Raw genomic sequence first — 24,194 nt, forward strand, 5'->3', positions numbered from 1 at the left:
TCAGATTATTTCTGGGAGATTGTTAATTCCCTATGGAGTCTTTGTTCTCTCTGCTGAAAAGAAGGGCACTTCATTTAATCATCTTCATTGCTGAGGCCTGGGAGGGACCCAGATTTATCCAGATTTACCAAGCCCAGATAGCAAGCTAGTGGCAGGCTTGTCTCAGTAGCTGCTACCACCTCCTCCTCTTTTTTTTTTTTTTTTTAGCTTTATAACTTGAGATAGTTTTGAACACAAAAGTTCAAAAAAATAACATAGCGAGTCCATGTATACCTTTCACCGGGCTTTTCTTGATAACTTACATGACCACAGTACAATGTTCAAATCCAGGAAATTAACATTGGTGTCTAGTATACTACTAACCAGGTCATAGACTTGAACGTCACCACTGACCATGTGTCAGGATCCACTCACGGATCCCACATCACTCATAGTTGTTGTCTCTTCCACTTCTTCATTCTTTTTTACTCATGATATTGATATCTTTGATGGTGACTGGTCAGCTTCTTTATAGAATGTTTAGCTTTTCTAATACCAGTCTAGTTGATGTTTTCTCATGATTTGATCAATGTTAGACATTTCGGGCAGGAGTCTGCAAGAATGATGCCGTGTCCTTTTTAGTGCATCATTCCCAAGGACTATGTGACAGTGATAATGTTCCACTGCTGGTGTTGGCCTTGATTACTTGCTTCAGGTGGTGTCTGCCTAAGTTCTCCCCTGTAAGGTTTTCTTCATTGTGATTGATAAATTCCTTTAGGGGACACTTGAGACCATGGTGACATCCTATTTCTTCTTAAACTTTCACACACATCTCAGTATCTGTTGTTGCTCTTTGCTTACGACACCATTATTGATACTTCGGTGTTTGCCTAAAGAGGTGTGTTTTTGTTTTTGTTTTTGTTTTTAATTTTTTTAATTCAAGTATAGTTGGTTTACAGTGTTGGGTTAATTTCTGCTGTACAGCAGAGTGATTGAGTCATACATATATACAAGTCTTTTTTAAAAATATATCTTCTTTTTCATATTCTTTTCCACTGTGGTGTATCACAAGATACTGAACACAGTTCTTTGTGCTATACACAGTAGGACCTGTTGTTTATCCATCCTATATGTAGCATTTTGCATCTGCTAATGAGGTTTTGTATATCTGATGCTCCTTATACTTTTGTTCATTGGAATTGTGGTTCCTCTCTTAGCACCAGGTGCTCAGCAGTTTTGCTTCCTGCTTTCCACTCGAGCTGGGGGCCTTGGAATCAATCTGGCTACTGCTGACACAGTTATTATCTACGACTCTGATTGGAACCCCCATAATGACATCCAGGTGAGCAGAGGCAGCAGCCTTGGCATATAGTAACTTACTGGAAATGCACAGTGTTCTCTGTGAGGGCTCCGCCATCTGGAATTAGTTGTTTCAGGGGAAAACAATAGATTCTTTTTAAATGTCTTTTACCTTATTGTAAGCTGGAGAGTTTGGGTTCGCTCTGGTCCTGTTTTGGGTAACACGGTAGAGGATGGTGTCTGGGAGCAGGGGTGCAAAAGGAAGTTGCATGAGGCAAGCTGCAGCTCGAGCCTCATGCTGGGTTTGGCTTACTATGTGAAAGTCAGGGCAAAAAAACACGGTTACTTCAGTTTTTGTCTTCGTTTTGTATCCAACTCCAGGCCTTTAGCAGAGCTCACCGTATTGGGCAAAATAAGAAGGTGATGATTTACCGGTTTGTGACCCGTGCGTCTGTGGAAGAGCGCATCACGCAGGTGGCCAAGAAAAAGATGATGCTGACGCATCTCGTTGTTCGGCCTGGGCTGGGCTCCAAGACTGGATCCATGTCCAAACAGGAGCTTGATGATATCCTCAAGTTTGGCACCGAGGAGCTGTTCAAAGATGAGGCCACAGATGGAGGTGAGCTGGTCAGGAACTTGTGTTGGTGTGGGGTGTGGCTGCTCTAAAGGGCATCTTTGATCCTGAGGGTCTTGGGACTCAGACCTCAGGTCTGTGGGGCTAGCTTTCTCCACTGCAGCTGCTGATGCTAACTGGGGGTGTGGACCCCTGATTCTTTATAGGAGGAGACAACAAAGAGGGAGAAGATAGCAGTGTCATCCACTATGACGATAAAGCCATTGAACGACTGCTGGACCGGAACCAGGATGAGACTGAAGACACGGAGCTACAGGGCATGAATGAATATTTGAGCTCATTCAAAGTGGCCCAGTATGTGGTGCGAGAAGAAGAAATGGGGGTGAGTATGAGTCCAACGAGGTGCTTGGTGATTCGTCCAAAAGTTGGAGTTGAGACCACGACGGTATTTGAGACGAGGAAAACATCTGTAGGCAAATTAGTACGGTGATTATTTTTTCACCTCTTTGAAAAGAAATTCTGTAAGTATGAGCAAATCACATTCACTTCTTGGACGTAACTGGCCACATTTCACACTCAAAGCATTTATATTAACTGCTTTATTAGATTCTTACTTTATTTTCTCTTATGCATTTTATTAGCTCTATAAATAGACTTTGGATTGCTAACCCAACTGTCTCCAGAGAAAAGGTAGGAGGTGTGATATGTACTTAGCCTGTCTTCCTGTACTTTTGGAAACAATTGTTTTTCCTTTTTCCCTTCTGTTTCCTGGGTCTTTTAAAACAGAAAACAAAGAATACTCAGTTACGAATGTGTGGACTCTAATATTTTTCCCCCAATGTAATAATAGAGTATGGAATTAAAGAAAAAAAATTCTTTCCCTTCTGGTCCCCTTTGAGCCACCCAGGTCAAGGTTCTTTGAATTGACATCAGTTTCTGATGATCTTTGACATCTATTCTCATCCTTCCAACTCTGAATCATTCCTCTTGCTGTTTTTCTGATATGTATCTTAACCTCAGTGTTGTGTGCTTATGGCTAAAAAGTCTGACTGGTCTGCAGCCTAGTAGTCTTCAGTCAAAACTGCCCTCCTGTCAGGGTGGCCCACATTTGGGAGGGACCCTGGGAGGGACCCAGAGCAGAAGGTGCTGAGTGGCTGCAAGAGAGGGCTGGTACTTTCCCTCCCACTGTTAACCTTTCCTGACGATGGCCCTCTAGGCGGCTGCATAAAGTTTTATTTTTTGAATATTACAGCCCTCCATATGTGTAGCTCCTACATCTACAGATTCAGTTGTGCCCTGTGTGGTACTGTAGTATTTACTGTTGAGAAATATCTGTGTGTGAGTGGACTCATGTAGGTCAAACCTGTGTTGTTCAGGGGTCAGCTGTAAGTCTCCTGATTCAAAATTCAGAAGCTATAGAAGTATCTCTTCCCCACCCCAGTCCTTTGGCTACCTAGCACCCTCGCTGGGGATAAGTGATATTTATTTTACAAACTATTTTATATACATGTAAATCACATATGTGTGTATGCATATATATAGACGTGTATATACACAGAAACACCTTTTTCCCTTTTTCTTTTAAGGAAAGTAGTTTTTTCTAAAGTTGAAGTATTGTTCCACAGGGAAGTCCCCAGGTCCTCTTCTAAGTGAGGTATAGCAGTAGACAAGGAGACATGGGGCTTGGATCCTAGTGAACAGTAAGAAGGGAATTTCCTGGTGATCCAGTGGTTAGGACTCCACGCTCTCACTACTGAGGGCCCAGGTTCAGCCTTTGATCAGGGAACTGGGATCCTGTAAGCCACATGGCACAGCCAAAAAAAGAAGGGAGTGGTTATTCTTTTCTGCTCCTTGTGGTTAGACAGGGTCCTGAGACAGTTTTGAGCAGTGGGTTGTTGCAGAATCCTCAGTTCGTGGCTGAAGCATTTATTTGTTGGTGTAGGACTCTCTAGTGCTGTCTTCCTCCTCTGTCGTGTGAGCACATCCAGAGAGAGGAGTATGAGATCAGAGCAGTCTGGAACGCTGAGGCCCCCACACTGGAGAGAGGTATCTGTTCTGGAGAGTCCCCCGGATCTGTAATGGACATTGTAGGAACAAGAAATAAACTTCTGTTGTGTTAAATCACACCACACAAAAATGGGAAGAATAGTTGATTTACAATGCTGTGTATATTTCTGCTGGGCAACAAAGTGATTCAGTTATACTTTTTAATATATATATGTATATATACACATTTTCTTTATATATATTCTTATCTGTTATGTTATCATAGGATGTTATATATAGTTCCTTGTGCTATACAGTAGGACCTTGTGGTTTATCTCTTCTATATATGAAAGCTTACATCTGCTAATCCCAACCTCCCACTGCAGTCCCTTCCCCTTGGCAACTACCCGTCTGTTCTCTAGGTCCATGATTCTGTTCCATAGATAGGTTTGTGTCATACTTTCAGATTCCATGTATAAGTGATACGGTATTTGTTTCTGACTATGATCATTTCTAGTTGCATCCCTGTTGCTATGTAAGGAAAGTGGCTTCTCCATGATGTTCTGTACCTCACTTTTGTCTACCTGATCTTAGAAGATTTATTTTATCCAAATCAGTACAGAAAGAACTTCTGCCTCACCCCCCTGTGTAATATGTCACCATTTGAAAGTACCATAATTTATTTACTTAAAAAAATGAGATATAATATAAAATACTATTATATTAAAGGTGTATGATGTGATTTGGTATATCGTATCAAATCATAATGGTTTGTATGTATTGTAAGATGTCACCCCAGTAAGTTTAGTTCTGTTACCATATATATAGTATTAACTTTTTTTTCTTGTGATGAGAGCTTTTAAGAACTGTTCTTTTACTATAATAGCAACTTTCAGATATGCAGTATGGTATTAACTAGAGTTTCCATGCTGTGTATAAAATCATCATAACTTAAATTTATACCTTTTGACTCTCTTCATCCATTTCACCCCCCCATAATTTATTCAGGTTCCCTAATGGTGGAGATGTAGGTTGTTTCTTATATCAATGCTGTTAACAGCTTAATTCTAATGTAAAGGATTTGGAACTGGTGGTCCTAAACTATCGGAAAAAAAAAAGTGAAGACTTTCAGAGGAGCATAAACATTATGGGGATATAAGAGGATATGTAATTTTTTTTTCACAGTTGATAAACTTTTATGAAGTTTATGAAGAACAGAAAGGGCTTATGGCCGTTCTACTTTATTGCTTGGGAGAATCTTCTGCAGTATTTCAGAAGCTTCTCCATTCTGCCTTGCTAAGGCTGTAATCTCTTTCCTACATTTTACCATCTCCCAACTGTTTGTGTGTCAGTAAAAGGGGTTAAAAGAATGCATATTGTCTCTTCATCCTTCTATCTTGTGATAACAGCTTGTCCTGTCAATTAAATTTCTTTCAAGTTCTTAGGTTCAAGCAGGTACACCATGTATTTCAGAGTCAAGTCATGAACAGCAGCTAACAGAGTGGGAACTGTGAGGACCAGGGGTAGCTGGGGGTGCAGCAGCCCTGAGTCCTGGCCCTCCCTCTGCCCCAGGAGGAAGAGGAGGTGGAACGGGAGATCATAAAACAGGAAGAAAGTGTGGATCCCGACTACTGGGAGAAATTGCTGCGGCACCATTATGAGCAGCAGCAAGAAGATCTGGCCCGAAACCTGGGCAAAGGAAAAAGAATTCGTAAACAGGTCAACTACAATGATGGCTCGCAGGAGGACCGAGGTGTGTGTGGCCGGCCCCGCCCCCCACCCATGGGCCGTTCCACTAGAGCAGTGGGCCCCGCTCATCTGCCCTCTCTCCCTCCAGATTGGCAGGACGACCAGTCCGACAACCAGTCCGATTATTCGGTGGCCTCAGAGGAAGGTGATGAAGACTTTGACGAACGTTCAGAAGGTGAGGCCCGTGCCTTTCTGTTGGATTTTTACCTGTTGCTTTGTCTAACATCCCGATCAGCGTCGCTCACACGTCCTTTTTCTTCTTGTAGCTCCCCGCAGGCCCAGTCGCAAGGGCCTGCGGAATGATAAAGATAAGCCATTGCCTCCTCTGTTGGCCCGTGTTGGTGGGAATATTGAAGTGAGTACCACTCGGTCCTAGGGCAGGGTGGGTGCGAGTGGCTGTTGGGTCTTGGGGGAGTTGGGTTGCCTCCCTCTCACCGGGCTCCTTCTGCCCCCAGGTTCTTGGTTTTAATGCTCGTCAGCGAAAAGCCTTTCTTAATGCAATTATGCGCTATGGGATGCCCCCTCAGGATGCTTTTACCACCCAGTGGCTCGTGCGGGATCTGCGAGGCAAATCTGAGAAGGAGTTCAAGTAAGTCGAGTGCTTGGTTGAGCACTGTAAAGCAAGGCCTCTGAGTCCGGGTTTTTCTGCACACTGGAGCCTGCTGTGCCAGGAGGCACTTCTGCTGAAGCTGGAAGTGCAGCTGCTAGGAGAAGGGCTCTCTGTTCCCTGCTTCCCCAGCAGAGGACCTGGGGCACAGCATGGGGTCTGGAGACCAGCTCTCAGCACCATGGCGGGCTTTACCTCACATGGAGCCACAGTCATTTCCAGCATGAGGCCTGACTGCCCTGCGGGTGGGAAGGAGTCTGGTCTGGGAGCTGGCTGCTCTTTAACCTGTTTCTGTTTCTTTACCACAGGGCTTATGTCTCGCTTTTTATGCGGCATTTATGTGAGCCGGGAGCAGATGGGGCCGAGACCTTTGCTGATGGCGTCCCCCGAGAAGGCCTGTCTCGCCAGCATGTCCTTACTCGGATTGGGGTTATGTCCTTGATTCGCAAGAAGGTGAGCCCTGAGCCTCCCTCGGTGATCCAGGGCTTATAGTGGGAGCTGGAGAGCCAGCAGGGAAGGAGCCTAGTTGGACTCGGGTCTTCAACCTCTTGTCCCATTGCTGCAGGTTCAGGAGTTTGAACATGTTAACGGGCGCTGGAGCATGCCTGAACTCGCAGAAGTAGAGGAAAATAAGAAAATGTCCCAGCCAGGGTCACCGTCCCCAAAGACTCCTACCCCCTCCACTCCTGGGGACACACAACCCAATACTCCAGCTCCTGCCCCGCCTGCCGGTGAGTGCTCCTGGGTGTTAGTCCTCTGTCCTCTTCTTTTTGTCCTGGCCTGTGGTTTTTCTGTTCCCCTGTGCTCAGTTCTCAGGGGACTCCGGCAGGACGCACAGCAAGCTCCCTCTCAGTTTAGGAGGGCCGTCCTGAGAATAGGGCTGGCTCTTAAAGGCACGAGAGGACAGTTTAAGATGAGACAGACTGAGAAGGCATGACCTTCTCTTTGATCTGGGACCTTCTTAATTAATGTCTATTGTTGGTCTGCAGAGGATGGGATAAAAGTAGAGGAAAATAACCTCAAAGAAGAAGAGAGTGCAGAGGCAGAGAAGGAGGTGAAGTCTGTACCCCCTGAGGCCGCCGTTGAGGTGAGAGGGTGACAGACGCCACACTGGAGGCCGTGGGATTGGCCCATTCTCCCTGTGGGAGGCTGGCCTGTCTGCTTCAACCTCTGTCTTCTCTCTTTTGAAGTGTACACAGCCCCCTGCCCCTGCCTCAGAGGAGGAGAAGGTCCCAGTGGAGCCTCCTGAGGGAGAGGAGAAAGTGGAAAAGGCAGAGGTCAAGGAGAGAACAGAGGAAGCGATGGAGACAGATCCGAAAGGTATGTCAATCTGCGTGCCCTGCAGACCCTGCGAACCAAAGGACTTCGACTTGCAGCCCAGCTGGAGGCAGTCCAGAGGAACTGACACACGGAAGACTCTTTCACCCCTGAGTTTAACTGTGGGCTTTTTGTCCCTCAGGACATCTTTTATGACTTTAATCATTAAGGTTTAGGTTTAGGACTATTTCAGATCTAACAGAGGTGGGGAGCACTCTTGTTTAGGTATGTTCTCAGTGCCATCTATTCCCCCCAGGTAATGCTGATGTGGAGAAGGTGGAGGAGAAGGCAGCAGTTGATCTGACTCCCATCGTGGTGGAGGACAAAGGTGGGTGTTTGGAGAAGCCAACTAACTGTACTGTAAAAGGACTCTATTGCTGAAAGGAAGAACTTTGTCTCCCAGACACCTCTCTGCCCACAGGCTCCCCATCCATACTGATAGAATCATTTTATCCCAAGCTAAAAGACTCCCCCTCTCCCCGCCTGTGATGGTCAGTGGGCTGGTGGCACCTTTTTGTGGGTTTAAGAAACAGTTACATGTGGGGACTTCCCTGATGGTCCAGTGGTTAAGACTGCTCTCCCAACGCAGGGGGCCCAGGTTCAATCCCTGGTCAGAGAACTAGAGCTCACATGCTGCAACTATGACACAGTGCAGCCAAATATATACATACATACATATATATATACATATATATATATATATATATATATATATATAAAAAACACGTGGAGAAAGGGTGGAAGTAGATGGGTGGTCTCGTAGCACACGGTGCTGTATGTACCGGTAAGGGCCATGGTGCTGTCTTCTGTCTAGAGCTGACATTTCTCTTCTGTCTGTTCTGTAGAAGAGAAGAAAGAAGAAGAGGAGAAAAAAGAGGTGATGCTTCAGAATGGAGAGACCCCCAAGGACCTGAATGATGAGAAGCAGAAGAAAAATATTAAACAGCGTTTCATGTTCAACATTGCAGATGGTGGTTTTACGGGTATGAAAAAGGGGCCCACTGGAAAGATTCAAGGTGAAATTAGGGTTCTTGTCAGAAACCAAGGTACGGAGACTTTGGCTCTCCTAGAGGGAATGCCAGGCCTACAGCACACTCCTCTGGGGTCCCTGTTACAAAACCAAAGGCACAGTAAGTTGGTACCGGGTCAGGAGTTAAGTAGCTGAATCCTCAGTGGTGTCTGCCTTTGTGTTTCTCCCCGTTCCCCATACCTCTCTTCAGAGCTGCACTCCCTGTGGCAGAATGAGGAGCGGGCAGCCACTGTCACCAAGAAGACTTACGAGATCTGGCACCGACGCCATGACTACTGGCTACTGGCTGGCATCATAAAGTATCCTTTGCCTGAGTCCGATCCAAGGTTCTGGTGGGATTTCTGCCGGTCTAACAGTTGGATGTTCTTACTTTCCCTTGTTTCATTTTTCCTGAGCGATTAATTTTCCAACAGCCATGGCTATGCCCGTTGGCAGGACATCCAGAATGATCCACGCTATGCCATCCTCAATGAACCTTTCAAGGGGGAAATGAACCGTGGCAATTTCTTAGAGATCAAGAATAAGTTTCTAGCCCGAAGGTTCAAGGTGAGCAGGAATGGGAGGAATACAGGCTTTATGGGATGGCCTTTAGAGTGCAGAAGGGACTGCAGGGGAAGTCTGGTCATTCAGCTATACTGTATGTTTTCCTGGGTACTTAACTGTGTATCCTGTGAATGGCTTTGCTCCCAAGTATCTTAGAGATCAAGACAGACAGACTTGAAAAGTAAGCAGTTACTTAATGGCTGAAGATGACTGCCTGACAAATGACAGAGACCAGCACCATGGGTGTGCTAGGGGACCTCTGCAGGTTGGAGTGTTCAGGAAAGACACAAGTGTGATTGAATTGACTGTAAGGAGGCGGGGCTGTCAGTTCCTGAGTCTGTGCGGATGAGGGGTGGGGAGATTCAGAGACGTAGACCTCCATTTTTAGAAATGCTGGGGCTAATATGCCCAGGACTGAAGGGACACCTTTGTCAGGAATGCAGCAAATTGTACTGAGGGCACCTTGTGGAGACATCAAAATGAAGACAAGGCACATGAATCTCAAGCTAAGTATTATAATTGGGGAGGGAGGAATGCATACCAGTGAGCCTTCCAACATCATGTGCCAAGTAGCAGGTGGCACAGGGACAGGCCTGGTGCCTGTTCTCAAGCTTTCAGTTTAAAGTAGCAGCAAATGTGTGGTCAAGTGTGTTTCAGTCTAAGTGTTGCGATGGAGACTGCTAAATCCATAAAGAAGTTCTCCAGGGGGAAGGTGGGGAGCGCTCACAAATGCTTCACGGAGAAGATGGAAGTTTTTTTCCTACAATTTTTTATTTTTTTTAATGACCACTTTTAAAGTCTTACTGAATTTGTTACAATATTGCTTGTTTTATGTTTTGGTTGTTTGGCCAGGAAGCATGTGGGATCTTAGTTCCATAACCAGGAATATAACCTGCACCCCTTGCCTTGGGAAGCAAGAGTTGTAACCACTGGACTACCAAAGAAATCCCCTTGGAATGAATAGAGATTTGTTGGATAGATAGAAACAGGAGGCTTTATGATCAAAAGGGTTAGGTTGGGTATACAGGCTGTAGAGCTTTAGGTAGGGTGTTTGGAAACAGCAAATAGTCCAGGTCGGGTGTAGGAGACACTCATGGTGGTGGTAGGAGGTAGGCTGGAGAGAGAGGTAAGGCTGGAGGCCTGGCTTAACCTTACAGTTCATGGGTAGCTATTGAGGGTTTGTGAAGGGTTTTGACACAACCAAGGGAAACTGAAATAGAACATTTCATGAGATTACAGAACTACTCTATACTCATGAGGTAGTGAGGGCTCAACTCTTATACTGGCTGTGGAAAAGGATGAAATAAAGGAAATGAAACACTAGACAAATTTTTAGGATTTATTGATTTACTGTGGGGTCAGCAGGTTTTTTCTGTTAAGGGGCCAGAGTATTTCAGGCTCCTTTGTAAGACAAACTCTGTAGTAATACGCAAGCAGCTGTATGCGATAAACCAGAAAGTATGAATGTGTTCCAGTAAAAGTTTAATTTACTGATGCTAAAATATGAACTTCATATAATTTATATGAAGTGTTACAAACTATTACTTTGATTTTTTTCCAACCATTTAAAAGCCAAAAACCTATTCTTAGTTCTTGGGTCATCCACAAACGGGTAGTGGCCCAGATTCGGCCCACAGGCCATAGTTTGCTGACCCCTGACTTACTTGACTGGATTTGAGATACAAAGGAGTGAGACTCAACTGAGGTTTTGAGTCTGAGTTGCTGAGAAAGTTACATTATAATCGGCAGATGAGAGAACTGAGGAGAGCAAGCAGTCTGTAGAAAAGAGTTCCATTCTAGACAAGTCCTTTGGTGTTTTTGAGAAGTAAATACCCCAGCACCATCAACAAGTGGGATCAAAGTGATCAGCCATGCACAAGTGGGAACAGAACAGTCGGTGCCTGAGGTACAGGTTTGAGAAGCACCACCCCATTTGCATAGAGGGGCTGGCTGATGCTAGGAGGTGAGAGAGAATGCTGATTCTGGAGAAAGCTTATAGTTTGGGGCAAGAGGGAGGAAGCTGGTGAAGGAGACAGGGTATATAAGTTGAAGGTAGATGTCTGGTCTGTTTGAGCATAAATTAGTAGACCTTGATGTAGGCAGGTCTTGTGGAAGAAACAACAGTCCATTATTCTCATACTCGCCTTTTTCCTGATCTCTAATGAATTCATTCTTTTTAAGAACCAGAGGATCATTGAGTAAAATAAGCCTCGTAACTCAAGTATCAACATTCTTTCCCTTGGAATGTGTTTCAAAGGACCTTTTACACAGCTCCAGCAGGCGACATGTCAAGTGTTTGTTGCAATATGAGTTTTGGTGGTGGGGTCTGGAGGCAACCAAAGATATTCGACACTGGGTGTGTGGGTAGGTAAAATGTGGATTCACATCACATCATTCAGCAGCAGGTAGAAGCAACAAAATACATTTCTATAACATAAATGGACCATTTAAAAAGATACGTAGTGGGGAAAGGAGGAAACAATTTTATAATGTTTATAGAAAAACATTCTGTAAATTAGAAAACACACATGAAACAATACTATCCTCAAGAAAACCCACAAAAAAGTAGGTATATTAAAAGGATTGCCTATTTGAGGAAGGAAAGGAATGGGAGTGAGATATGGAGGTGAAAGAAAAGAAACAACAGGAATAATTTTTTAAAGAGTAAAACAAGGGATAGGGTAGTTTATATCCAAAGGATGACTGTCATGCAACTGTTTAAAGTCATATTTTATTTATAGAGTTTTACCATGTAAGACTTGTCTTCCCTGGTAGCTTAGACAGTAAAGCGTCTGCCTGCAATGTGGGAGACTCAGGTTTGATCCCTGGGTTGGGAAGATCCTCTGGAGAAGGAAATGGCACCCCACTCCAGTACCCTTGCCTGGAATATCCCATGGACAGAGGAGCCTGGTAGGCTACAGTCCATGGGGTCACAAAGAGTCAGACACGACTGAGTGATTTCACTTAACTATGTAACTTTGAGTGAAAGCAATATAAATACGTATATAGAATCTAATTTTGTAAAAAACATATGTAATGAAAAACCTTTAACGTTATCTTTTGGAGGTGGAATTGTGATTTGAATTCTTTATACATTATGTTCTAAATTGAGTATCATTTTTGTATAAGGGTGAATCAGTAAAGGGTGAAGAACTTTTAAAAACACAGACCTCCAAAGAGGGGTAAAAAAGGCCGTAGTATAATGTTGGACTGCCAGATGAGGGGGAGGGAGCATCCATCTGTGAGGTTCTTTACAGGTTCTGAGAGGCCCGTCAGAAGCAAGCAGAGTGAGCATCAGTCTGATTGCCGTCTCCTCTTTGTCTCTTGTCCAGCTCTTAGAACAAGCCCTGGTGATTGAGGAGCAGCTGCGTCGGGCAGCTTACCTCAACATGTCAGAGGACCCTTCTCACCCTTCCATGGCCCTAAACACCCGCTTTGCTGAGGTGGAGTGTCTGGCAGAGAGTCATCAGCACCTGTCCAAGGAGTCCATGGCAGGAAACAAGCCAGCTAACGCAGTCCTGCACAAAGGTAGCCAGTGGCTCCCCTGCCTCCTGCCAACCTGGCCTCTTCCTTCTCTGCCCCTCCCCAGTACACAGTTACTCCTCCAGCCTCAGCCTTTATCCAGCCCCTTTGTCTGGGAGCTTAGGGTATGCGCGGTATCCTCGCCTTCCTCCTCAGGCAGCTGACATCTTAAAGGCAATCAAGGACAGTAGTTCTTTGCCTCTTAACTTGAATATAGTTCCTGGAGGTGGAAACAAAGCAGAATAACATAGTTTCATCTGTGGTAGTTTAGAGGTAATTTCAGGTGATTTAATATCCTGTCAAGTTCTAGACCCCTTTCAACATTCAGTTTCTGATTAAAGTTAAGACACTGTGAGGGGGGTGGAGGGTGAAAGGACAGAAAGAAGGCTGGTATGTAGGAAGGGAGAGCTCCAAAAGAAGAGAGGAAAGATGAGAAAAGGAAACGGAATAACTATTCAAGAAGTGGAGGAAATAAGACAATAGGGATCAAGGAACAGGTGACTTTAAAATCATAGACTCACGGGCAGCTGGAACTGGAACATGAGGAATAAGAAATACGTGGTGGAGCCAGGTCAGGTGACTCAGTGACAAATGACAGTATTCCAGCACATCAGTTTCGGTAGCTGAGAAGTTCTAGGGGGAAGGGATGGTCCCCATATGGGAGGACAGACCTGGGTCTTGACCACCACGGCTCACCGCCTCTTTTTCTCCCCATGCAGTTCTGAAACAGCTAGAAGAACTGCTGAGTGACATGAAAGCCGATGTGACTCGACTCCCAGCCACTATTGCCCGAATCCCCCCAGTTGCTGTGAGGCTACAGATGTCAGAGCGTAATATTCTCAGTCGCCTGGCAAACCGGGCGCCTGAACCACCTCCACAGCAGGTATAGGACCATTTTCCTCTGGCCAGCTGTTGAACAGAGCCATTCCAGAAGTTGGAAACTTTGCTGTTTGTCCCTAGCTTTACAGGCTGGGCAGCGGGGTGGGCTTACCAGTGAGTTCTCTTGGGATCTGGTGGGTTGCTGTGGTCTTGGAACTCTGACTCCCTTGGCCTTGTCTTCCTATAGGTAGCCCAGCAGCAGTGAAGACCCAGATGGAAAATACCACCTCCACCGCTGAGCAGTGACCTTCCTCACTTTCCCTTGCCCAGATTCTCCCCTGGGCGCCCGAGAGACCCTCTCCTTCCTTCTGCCCCATCTTCTAAGTTGTAGAGGAACAGCCCCCCGAGCACTAGGGGAGGGGAGGGAGTGAGGGGCAGTGGTGCCCTTCCTGCTGGAGAGACTGCAGCAGTAGCGCCGGCGCCATCTGCAGGGAGCTGGCGGGCTGGCCTTCTGGGCCCTGGCTTCTCCCCACTGTAACACTGTCTGTTACAACACGAACTGTTGTGGGTTCCCGCCAGGCTTGAAGAAAATGATCTGAGTTTCTTCCTCCTTCCGTTTTATTTTGTTGGTTGATTTTGTGTTTTCTTTTCTCCTTTTTGGGGGGTATTCACAGTGGGCCGGGCCCCTGGGCGAGACACAGCTACCTCTGTTGGCATCTTTTTAATACCAGGAACCCAGCGGCTCCAGCCCCTGAGTGGCTAGAATGAAATAAAGTGGAAAAAAAAAAAAAAAAAGGAAAAGAACCAAAAGCATAAAAAAAAAAGCAAAAAGCAGATTTCTTGATGAAAACTGAAAATAAAAGTTTCCTTGTATTTTAGTGCTCTGGTTCAGTGTGGGTGTAGGTGCAGGTGGGTGAGTGAGTGATGGGAGCCCTGGGACACCTGTAATTGGAGAATAGGGGTTTCCTTGCATCATCAGAGTCCACGGAAGAATCGACGCTCCTATCTGTGCATGTGTTCCGGGCAGGACGCCGTCCCCTGAGCGCACCCGCCGCCTCCCGCCTCCGCCCCGCCCCCCGCGGTTCACAACCTGATCCTTGGCTTCCCGGCTCTGCGAGCGTGCGGAAGCAGGCTTCTCCAAGCTGTAGAAATACGCATAAAATGAAAGGATCTTCCTCGCAGTGTTGTGAAGGTGGAACGAGGCTGGAACACTATTTTAACAGCCGAGCGCCACCTTGGTGTTTACTTGCAGGAAGGCTGAAGTCGGTTTTTCTGTTAACTTGCGTGGGTGAAATGCGGACACGAGATGCCTTCCTCCCGACCTCCAAGACGGGAACCTGGGCAGGGAGGACCCTTACCTGAGAGGCAGCGCGGGTCCTGCGGTCAAGGAAGAGGGTTCCCGCGTCACAGGCGTGGGGGCCGCCGATCTTGGGGCAACCTCAAGCGGAGGGCGCAGCTCTGGCGCTGGTGTTCGAGGGGAAGGGGCGGCTTCCGGGTGCAGTATTTCCAAATGAACTTTACGAGGCCAAAGGCCCACGCCGGGAGTGGAGGGCGGGGAAGTAGAAGACGCCTCGTGGGCACCGCCTTCTCCGCCTGCGGGGAGAGCGGAGCGGGGCGGTCCACTCCGGAATCCTGCCCGGCTTCGCGCCGGCCCGGCGAGCAAAAGTTCCGGCTTCCTCATCTGACCAGAAGGCCGGAAGAGGTGGGACCTTGGGGCGCGCAGTGCGGCTGCGCGAGACGTTTCCGTGGTGTGGCGTTTGATCTCCTGGCCGAGCCGCACGTGGATCTCCGTGCCTGTCTCTTCCAGGTGAGCCGAGGCTTCGGGCGGGTCTGAACTAAGTCAGGTGAGGGAGAGTGAGACGCTGACTTGAATTGGGACGTGTGGAGGGGCACCTGGGGCGTGGGACCCAGGGCCTGGGGCTCAGCGTGGAGTGGAGGTTTGGCTAGGCCTCGAGGGGCTAGGGGGCTGCTGAGTCGAGGTTCTGATGGAGCCAGTGCCCTTTCCTGATCGTCTGCGATCTGCCTTTCTCTTTCAGCACGTTTACCATCTCCCGTTTTTGTGTTCCCCAGGACCATGGGGCGCAAATTGGACCCTACGAAGAAGGAGAAGCGCGGGCCGGGCCGAAAGGCCCGGAAACAGAAAGGTGCAGAGACCGAACTCGCCAAATTCTTGCCTGCAGGTAAGGGTCAGGCGTGCTTCCCCTCCTGATACTCCCGCTTTTGCGTTATTCTTCCTTTATAGCTTAACTCCTTCGCTTTTTTGGTCTATGTGTTCATTTTCTGTTCAAACAGAACTTTGTAATGATTTACCAGAAGACTAGTATGAATGAAATACTCTTATTAGCATTTAGAACTTAGGGAAGATGCAGCAGGGACAAAAGAAGCTATGCAAGGACAGGTGTGATTCAACGTTGAGGGAGTTGCCAGGAAGGGGCAAGCCATAGACTTAAGAGAGCTTAAAAAGATTCTGTAAAGAAGTTGGGTTTTGGAAAAAATGGGTGGCACTGTAGCAAGTGGAGGTTGGGAAGGGGGCAGTCCAGTCACTGTGAACTGCGTTGTGGAGGGGATGGAGATGATAACCACAAATCTGGTTCCTGCATAATACTTGGTTGTCTACTGCATGGAAGACAGAGTGGGAGGGGAGAAGGGGCAGGTAGTTCATGTCCATCCTTGTATAAAAGATGTGATTAATTGAGGTGTTGGCAAGTGCTCCACACTGTGCTGAACTCTTGGAGCTCATATCACCACAGTGTCCTGTGAGAGAGGTGCTGCTTAGAAAGTGGATCTGAGAGTTTAACTTGCAGACAATTATCAATTGTCCATAATTGATAATTATCAAAGAGCTGGGATTTAAATGTTAAGTTATTTAGAGAATATATGAACAGCAGCAGTTGTGGAATCTGTGGTTGGTAACTGACTGTATTGTTGTTTAGTCGCCTCAGTCGTGTCTGACTCTTTTGGACTGCATCGACTGTAGCCCGCCAGGCTCCTTTGTCCATGGGATTTCCCAGGGAAGAATACTGGAGTGGGTTGCCATATCCTTTGCTAGGGGACCGAGCCAGGGATTGAACTTGTGTCTGTTGCATTGGCAGGTGGATTCTTTGCCACTGAGCCACCAGGGAAGCCCTGGTAACTGATTAGTTGAGAGTAAAAGAAAGAGCAGAAGAATCTGTGTTACCAGAATGGTGATGATACCATTGAAATCAGTCTGGAGGGAGGCCCAGTTTGGATTTGGTTGGTGAACAACCAGATGGAGATCGTCTCCTTGGCATCTGTTAGCCGGCTCCTGGGAGAGCATAATGGTGTGTGTGCTCTGTCACCCTTCGTCACGCTATGGACTGTAGCCTGCAAGGCACCTCTGTCCGTGGGATTCTTCAGGGAAGAATACTGGAGTGGGTTGCCATTCCCTTCCCCATCCCAACTCAGGGATTGAACCTGAGTCTCCTGCATTGCCGACGGATTCTTTATGGTCTGAGCCACCAGGGAACCCCCAGAGCACAGTGGAGTGGGTTACTGTTTACTCCCTTTAACTAGATCCTAGTTGTTTCTCCTGTAATCTCCTATTTTGATTGTTTGTTTTTTAAACAGGTGGTGATGAAAATTCTAAAAGGCTGTCAAGTCGTGCTCGAAAGAGGTGAGTGTGTCCAGACCTACATTACATGGATTAAATCGGTCCTGCTCGTCTTTCAGCATGTGATCCCGTGTGATCAAGCTGATGGGAGGGCTGTTGGGGACTGTCACATTTCCCTACTCTGGGAGGTGGCAGAGCCTGGAGGTGTGTACCGTTTTCCACTTCTTACGTGTTTTTAGGGCAGCCAAGAGAAGGTTGGGCTCTGCTGAAGCCCCTGAGACGAATAAGTCCCCTGGGGCCAAACCGTTGCCTGGAAAGCTACCAAAAGGTCAGTGAAAATAAGAGCTGGGTACTACGTTAGGAGTTCTCTGGGTCCTAGGGAAGTAGGGACTTGCTGAGCATTTCTGACATGAAAGGAACAGCCAGAGGATATTCTCGGGGGTAGAGAGGGCAGGTTCCATCAGTGTGTGGCTGCCACCGGTCTAGGATTCTGCAAACCCTTTGGGGTCTCTGCAGGAGCTGTCCAGACACCTGGTAAGAAGGAAGCCTTGTCCTTATTTAACATTGCTCGAGGCAAGAAGCGCCCAGCACCAACCCATAGCAGTGCAGAGGAGGAGGAAGACTCTGAAGGGGACGGTGTGGTGAACCAGGAGGACCTCTGGGGCTCCGAGGACAGTGATGCCGGTATGATAGATGACTATGGAGCTGGCTCCAACTCAGAGGATGAAGATGAGGATGACGGTGAAGAGGTGAGCTCCATCCCTCTGGATCTCCCAGAAGTGATCCTTGCCTTTTATTAGAGTCTTTCCAGATCACTTTGACTGTCTCTCAGTGATGAGGGTAAGCCTGAGTAGAGAAAAGGGACTTTGGTGTGCCATCACTGTTTCAGAGCACCGATTACCTCCTCTCGGCACATGTGCAAGTTTAGAAGAGCCATAGGGATAGAGTACTTTGAAACATGAGATTTTCCTTCTGATACAGCAATTCTACCTTAGGATCGTGATTCAGAATGTAGACAAAGGTTTACTTGTTAAAGTATAAGAAGTTATTACGTATTATACAGCTCATATATTTGTGTCATTAGAAAAGTTCAAGCAAAATCCAGTAAAGTGTCCACTTGTACCCCTTACCCACAACCCCCCTCCTCTCTACAGAGCTACCATTTTGAAGTTTCCAGGCACCGTCCATGTGGACCATAATACCAAAACTCTGGAAGCTTCCAAAATGTCCAATTTACTTAAGTGAATTAAAGTTCATTCATATGTGAAATCAACATTTGGCCAATATGTCTGTGAAAATGCTTGTGTTCTAACTGTGAATGAGAAAGGCAAGAGGCAAACTTGAAAATGCATCGTGATTTTAACTGTGAAAAATGACGTAGAGTAAGTGTGGAGGGAAATACAGCGAAACGGGCACCCTCGGCAGTTTTTGTCCCCACCCCGTGTACATATGGTGTGGGAAGACCAATATAATAAACGCTTTGAATCCCTCGTTTTAATTTCAACAATGGTAAATATTGTGCCAAGCATACAGTCACTTTTGTAGGATCTGTATTTCTTTGTGGGAGCAAGAGTTAGGTTTGTATTTAGGAAAGAAACAGGTGGGAAGTGTTCTATGGGCTGCTGGATGGGCCGGCTTTGTACCTCCAGCGACTTGTCTCTCTTTTCAGTTGTTGCCCATTGAAAGGGCTGCTCGAAAGCAGAAGGCCCAGGAAGCGGTTGCTGGGTGAGTTGTGGAAACTCTTCTTCATGTGGAGTGTAGGCAGCAGCGGGGGAGGAGGAAAGCTCAAGGAGCGAGGAGGTGTTGGCTTTGATCTGTGAGCCACCCTGCTCCTGGACCTGTGTGCAGGGACCAGTGGAGCGAGGCAGAGACTGATGAAGAGGAGGAAGAGGAGCAGGTGTCTGCAGAGTCGGGCCCCAGAGAGGACGAGGAGTCTGAAGGGGGCCTGCAGATCAATGTGGACGAGGAGGAGCCTTTTCTGCTGCCCCCTGCTGGGGAGGTGGAGCAGGATATCCTTCCAGAGCAGGGTGTGGGGGGATGTGTTTGTGAGAAGGGGTTTCCAGGCCTGCCATCCCCCCTCCCCATTACAATCACACCGGGAAACAGTTCCTTAACGGGCCCACATACCCAGGCTCCAGACTTGCAGCGTGTTCACAAACGCATCCAGGATATAGTGGGTGTGCTGCGTGACTTCGGGACTCAGCGGGAGGAGGGTCGGTCTCGCTCGGAATACCTGCAGCGGCTTCGAAAGGACCTGGCCACTTACTACTCGTACGGCGACTTCCTGCTGGGCAAGCTCATGGACCTCTTCCCTCTGTCCGAGGTACCCACTCATTCGTCTCTGATGCTGTTCCTGCGTTTCCTTCCTGTTCCCCCGTGTAAGGAGGTAGCTGGCCTCCTGGCCCTCTGCTCTCCTGGTGGAGCCCCTTGGCCAGCCTGACCCTCTCCTCCCGCCATCCTCTGTCCCAGCTGGTGGAGTTCCTGGAAGCCAACGAGGTGCCTCGGCCCATCACCCTCAGAACCAACACCTTGAAGACCCGGCGCCGGGACCTTGCTCAGGTGAGGGGTGGGAGGCAGTGACTTCTGTGCACCCAGAGACTCCTGCATACCACCCTTAGCATTTACAGCCACAATCCAGGGGGCGAACTTTGACAGGCCTGGTGCCAAGCTGGGTCAACCTGCCGGCTCAGGGCCGAGGACCCCTGTGGAGTGGGAAGTTCGTCCCCTCAGCCTCTGCTCCCTGTGACTGGGCGGTGATGGAAGTGCTGCCTCACAGAGAGATGGGTGGAGTTGTCTGTCTCATCAGTCATGGGGAAGCTGGTGAGACTGTGATTCCTGCCTGCAGGAAAAGACAGGACACACAGGCCCAAGCAGTATTGGAAGCTCATCATTTCCAAGGGTTCCAGGTTAATAACCTGGGGTCTCAAGGTAGTGGTGTGGCCCTATGTGTGGCGTGTCTTCTGGTGCTAGGTAATCCGACAGCTATCTTTAAAGTTCTTTCACCAGTAATGTTCAACTGATGGCAAGGGGGCTGAGGCTCTTGGAAAATTCGGTTCTGCTTCCAGGAGATGAAATTTTCGAGCAGGAGCTGGCAGTCTGCTCCATGGGAATGGAGTTCAGACCTCCCCTGAGGCCCAGGAAGGGGAGACACGGGGAGAGATGGGAGAAACGAGTGTTTCTCCCATCTGTGCCGACTGCATCCTGACTGAGCTTTAGGGCTGTGGTGCCACAGGCCACGTCTCCAGCCTCTCTCAGAGTTGACTTCAAGGTTCTAAAACCTTCATCCGTCTTAACCTCTAGGCACTCATCAATCGTGGAGTTAATCTGGACCCCCTGGGCAAGTGGTCCAAGACAGGACTTGTGGTGTATGACTCTTCGGTGCCCATTGGTGAGTGCGCCCCCGCCCCAGAGCCCTTCCACCCCTGCCCTCGTCCCAGCGCGTCACCTGCAGGCTGTCCTCCACAGGGGCCACGCCTGAGTACCTGGCCGGGCACTATATGCTGCAGGGGGCCTCCAGCATGTTGCCTGTCATGGCCTTGGCACCCCAGGAACACGAGCGGATCCTGGACATGTGCTGTGCCCCTGGAGGAAAGACCAGCTACATAGGTAAGAGGAGGGGCTGGCAGGGCGAGGACCCATCCTTAGGAAGCAGGGGTGGGGTCAGTGACTCGAGGGCACTCAAGAAACAGCCCCAGGCGGCCCAGCTCTAGCCCCACGGTTGCCTTTTCCTGCCCATGTGACCTTGGGCAAGGCCCTGGTCCTCTGTAGAATGGTGAGGTGATGGTGCACGGGTTGGCCTTTATGTCTTGCTTGGATCTTGAGAGTTACATGTGTGTGCACAAGTAACCGTTACATACAGTTAGTTGTAACCATTTAATTAAGCTTGGAAGAATAACTGAGGCTGCTGAGTAACAATGGAAAAACCACCCTGGCAGGTTTGCTCATCACAGGGCCCAGCACAGACTGGGTGGACAGCGGGGAACATGGCTTTCTGGGGAAGGGCTGAGGCTTTGCCAGCAGGGGGAGGGGAAGCCCAGCAGGTGTGGAGGCAGAAAAGCTGCAGCTGAGCCCCATGCCCTTCTCCCTTCAGCCCAGCTCATGAAGAACACAGGGGTGATCCTCGCCAACGACGCCAATGCCGAGCGGCTCAAGAGCGTGGTGGGCAACCTGCACCGGCTGGGGGTCACCAATGCCATCATCAGCCACTACGACGGGCGCCAGTTCCCCAAGGTGGGGCTCCCACTGGGTGTCTCTCCTCCCCCACTTCTGACCTCAGGATGTTGAGACTTGCCCCTGGGAAGCTCATGGTATGGTTCCATTGCCCAAAATACCCTCTTCACCTCCCCTTTCCCCAGGTGGTGGGCGGCTTTGACCGAGTCCTGCTGGACGCTCCCTGCAGTGGCACCGGGGTCATCTCCAAGGACCCTGCCGTGAAGACAAACAAGGTGCAGAGGGTGGGGGACCAGCTGAGAAGCCTTGGGGGGGTAGCTGGGGGAGGGCGCGCCCCGGGCAGCAGCGCTCTCCTCCCAAAGCATCCTGTTGGGATTCCAGTGCCTGGATCTCTCTGTCTTGGGGCAGGACGAGAAGGACATCCTACGCTGTGCCCACCTGCAAAAGGAGCTGCTCCTGAGTGCTATTGACTCTGTCAACGCCACCTCCAAGACAGGGGGCTACCTTGTCTACTGCACCTGCTCCATCATGGTGAGGCCTGTTGGGGTGCGGGAGGGAGCTAGCCTGGGGCTGCCATGCCCTCAGCACCCCTTCAACTCCAGCTCTGCTTTCCTTCCGTCTCCCCCACACGTCAGGTGGAGGAGAACGAGTGGGTGGTGGACTATGCCCTGAAAAAGAGAAACGTGCGCCTGGTGCCCACCGGCCTGGACTTCGGCCAGGAGGGCTTCACCCGCTTCCGGGAAAGGCGCTTCCACCCCACGCTGCGCTCCACCCGCCGCTTCTACCCTCACACCCACAACATGGATGGCTTCTTTATTGCCAAGTTCAAGAAATTCTCCAATTCTATCCCCCAGTCCCAAACGGGTAAGCGATTTGTTTTTTGCTCTCTTCGTCTCCACCTTTGCTCTCTCCCCCTCCAGAGGCCTTGGAGTGTGGCTGCAGGGAAGGGCGGGTCCTTGCCCCCCTAGCTTAGCCTTGAATGCTGGGGTGAGCGATCCTTTTCATTCCAGCTAGAATTGGTCCCAGGCCTGAACCCCAGTTGGGTATGTTAAAGGGTTCGCGTGGATCGAGCCCTTTCCTCAGTTGTGCCAGGTGGCTGCAGTTGTCAGCAGTGAATGCTCTCCAGCGGGGGTGTGGTTTCTTGGCCCAGGGCAGCCTTCCTGGTAACAGATCTCAGCCTCATCAGCACTGGGCTGGTGCAGGACTCCTCAGAACTGTCAGTTCTCTGCAATCTCAATAATTGCAGCTGGTTTTCTTGGCTGTCTTGGGGAGTTTGGGCTGGGCCATAAAGGCCAGGGTGGGGTTTTCTGAAACAAACCTGAGGGCTCTGCCTCCTGGGATGTCACCCTAGGCTTAGTTGGACGAGGGAGAGGCGGACGTCTTTGCACACCAACTTGGTGACTTTTCTCTATAAACTGTGCCTCTTAACATGAGTCACACTTGAATGTTAACACATTTCTTCAAGAAGTAGCAAAGTACCCTATATATATATTTTTTTTTTTGCTGTAACTTTAAAGATACATATTCAATATGTCAGTCTTCATTCATGAAGACTAGCTTGTTTTTAGTTACTCTGTGTGCCTTTTTATTTTTCTGTATCTCATCAAAAGCTGCATGGAAGAAAATGTCTTTTCTGATTAAAGGAGAAGCCCAGTGCTTCAAGTTTGTTCAGGATTCACCTCCTGCTGGCCCCCAAGGGGCACAGCTTCCTCTGCAAACCTTCTGGCCCATGGATGGGTAATGGTATCTTCTCTTTATTAAAGATTCGAATACGACTTGAGTAGAGGCTAGGTGAAACTAAGTAATCTGAATCTGGGTGATCTGCTCTTAGGTGCTGCCCCTGTTGTGTGGGACACTTGGCCAGGAGGTAGCACCCAGGAAGTCTCCTTACTTTAATATCTCTGCTTTTCCTGCTCCACTGATGATCATGACCCAGTGATGAGGCCTTATTTCTCAAACTGTTTAATTTTAACCGCAGGAAATTCTGCGACATCCACCCCCACAAACCCAGACTTGCCCAACGTGAATGGGCAGGTGACCCCCAAGTCTGAGAGTGGCAGCCCATCTACCAAGAAGGCTGGTCAGGCAAAGCAACGGCTGCAGAAACAGCAGCATCCCAAGAAGTCTTCCTTCCAGAAGCAGAATGGCATCTCCAAAGGGACGGACACAGAATTGTCTACTGTGTCTGCTGTCACAAAGGCCCAGGCGTCCTCCAAGCTCCAGGACAGTAGTCAGCCGCCCGAAACAGCAGCAGTGGTCAGGGAACCGAAGGAGGCTGGGAAGCTAAAGCAACATTCACCCAAACTGCAGTCCTCCAGGAAAGCTGCCTTCCGGAAGCAGCATGCTCCTCCCAAGGCCATGGACACAGACTTGCCCGCAGCACCATCCCTCTCCAAGACCCAGGCCACACCCAAGCCTGAGGACCGTGACCAGCCCTTTGGAAACACCACAGGGGCTGAGAAGGTTAAGCAGCAGGTGGCAGAGCAACCTTTCAAGAAAGCTGCCTTCCAGAAACAGAATGGTACCCCCAAGGGACCTAAGACTCCCACCATGTCCTCCTGCAGTTCCAGCCAGCCCCCGCCAGCAAAGAGGAGAAAATCTCAGTCCAGAGGCGGCCGCCAGCCTGCGCTGACTTCAGTGGATGGTTGAACTAGACTGCCATTGTTACAGGGTTGGAACTCTTTCCTCTGTGAGGATGGCTTCCCAACCATGGATGTGAAATTTAATACATGTTTTACAATCTCTGGCCACTGTGTGTTTTTTGGGGGTGGGTACTGGCTTTGCTGCTTAAAGAGCAGAGGAGGGAGGGTGAGACAGGGATCCTCAGAAGAGGGGACAGTGCAATGCACTGAGAAATCAGGTCAGTTCCCGGGAACCCAGGGAAGGTGGTTCATGGAGTCAGAGCTGGGTGTTTGGACTTGGGAGGGAGGAGGGCAATAGGGATGTAGATGGATTTGGTGCCACCAGAACCACGCAGTACTGGAGGACCTGGGTTTCAGTCACTCAGCCGCTGTCTGGATTCCGGGCA

The 24,194-nt window shown here is 48.8% G+C and overlaps 2 protein-coding genes, 1 long non-coding RNA gene and 1 other non-coding gene across 17 annotated transcripts in view; 3 read left to right on the forward strand and 1 right to left on the reverse strand.

The window, feature by feature from the left end:
* The window catches only part of CHD4 (chromodomain helicase DNA binding protein 4), a 34,437-nt gene extending 20,134 nt beyond the window's left edge, over positions 1–14,303 (forward strand). For 4 of the 13 annotated variants that reach the window (XM_024991485.2, XM_005207115.5, XM_005207113.5 and 1 more), the window contains exons 23-40: positions 1,197–1,321; positions 1,660–1,897; positions 2,059–2,234; positions 5,411–5,591; positions 5,676–5,762; positions 5,854–5,942; positions 6,043–6,176; positions 6,503–6,647; positions 6,760–6,925; positions 7,184–7,281; positions 7,385–7,514; positions 7,768–7,839; positions 8,357–8,494; positions 8,732–8,840; positions 8,955–9,087; positions 12,417–12,615; positions 13,326–13,489; positions 13,673–14,303. In XM_024991485.2, the coding sequence (XP_024847253.1) occupies positions 1,197–1,321; positions 1,660–1,897; positions 2,059–2,234; positions 5,411–5,591; positions 5,676–5,762; positions 5,854–5,942; positions 6,043–6,176; positions 6,503–6,647; positions 6,760–6,925; positions 7,184–7,281; positions 7,385–7,514; positions 7,768–7,839; positions 8,357–8,494; positions 8,732–8,840; positions 8,955–9,087; positions 12,417–12,615; positions 13,326–13,489; positions 13,673–13,690 (2,402 nt within the window). In that variant the 3' untranslated portion in view covers positions 13,691–14,303. 13 annotated transcript variants of the gene reach the window in all.
* Positions 6,965–7,102, forward strand: LOC112446875 (small Cajal body-specific RNA 11). Its single transcript, XR_003034961.1, has one exon. It is a non-coding gene; the product is annotated as a small Cajal body-specific RNA 11 (non-coding RNA).
* Positions 10,410–15,039, reverse strand: LOC112446759 (uncharacterized). The gene is made up of 2 exons (XR_003034847.2): positions 13,128–15,039; positions 10,410–12,826 (listed from the first exon to the last, which is right to left on the reverse strand). It is a non-coding gene; the product is annotated as an uncharacterized lncRNA (long non-coding RNA).
* A 100-nt stretch (positions 15,040–15,139) lies between these two features.
* Positions 15,140–23,912, forward strand: NOP2 (NOP2 nucleolar protein). 2 transcript variants are annotated; one of them, NM_001102257.1, is given in 16 exon segments: positions 15,140–15,232; positions 15,496–15,605; positions 17,014–17,059; positions 17,236–17,324; positions 17,513–17,745; positions 18,666–18,721; positions 18,845–19,005; positions 19,120–19,319; positions 19,466–19,555; positions 20,297–20,384; positions 20,462–20,602; positions 21,087–21,226; positions 21,352–21,441; positions 21,575–21,697; positions 21,802–22,030; positions 23,145–23,908. In NM_001102257.1, coding segments are annotated over 15 exon segments (2,463 nt in total). In that variant the 5' UTR covers positions 15,140–15,232; positions 15,496–15,499; the 3' UTR covers positions 23,816–23,908.
* The last annotated feature ends 282 nt before the right edge of the window (positions 23,913–24,194 follow it).

The sequence above is a fragment of the Bos taurus genome, chromosome 5, assembly GCF_002263795.3.
Source record: "Bos taurus isolate L1 Dominette 01449 registration number 42190680 breed Hereford chromosome 5, ARS-UCD2.0, whole genome shotgun sequence".
Taxonomy (NCBI): Eukaryota; Metazoa; Chordata; class Mammalia; order Artiodactyla; family Bovidae; genus Bos; species Bos taurus.

Bases quoted from the DNA above. Each gene is read 5' to 3' on its own strand.
- NOP2 (XM_010805593.4), top strand. From the start codon at position 15,500: ATGGGGCGCAAATTGGACCCTACGAAGAAGGAGAAGCGCGGGCCGGGC. The intron at 15,606-17,013 runs GTAAGGGTCAGG...TTTTTTAAACAG, and splicing joins CGCCAAATTCTTGCCTGCAG to GTGGTGATGAAAATTCTAAA. The intron at 17,060-17,235 runs GTGAGTGTGTCC...ACGTGTTTTTAG, and splicing joins TCAAGTCGTGCTCGAAAGAG to GGCAGCCAAGAGAAGGTTGG.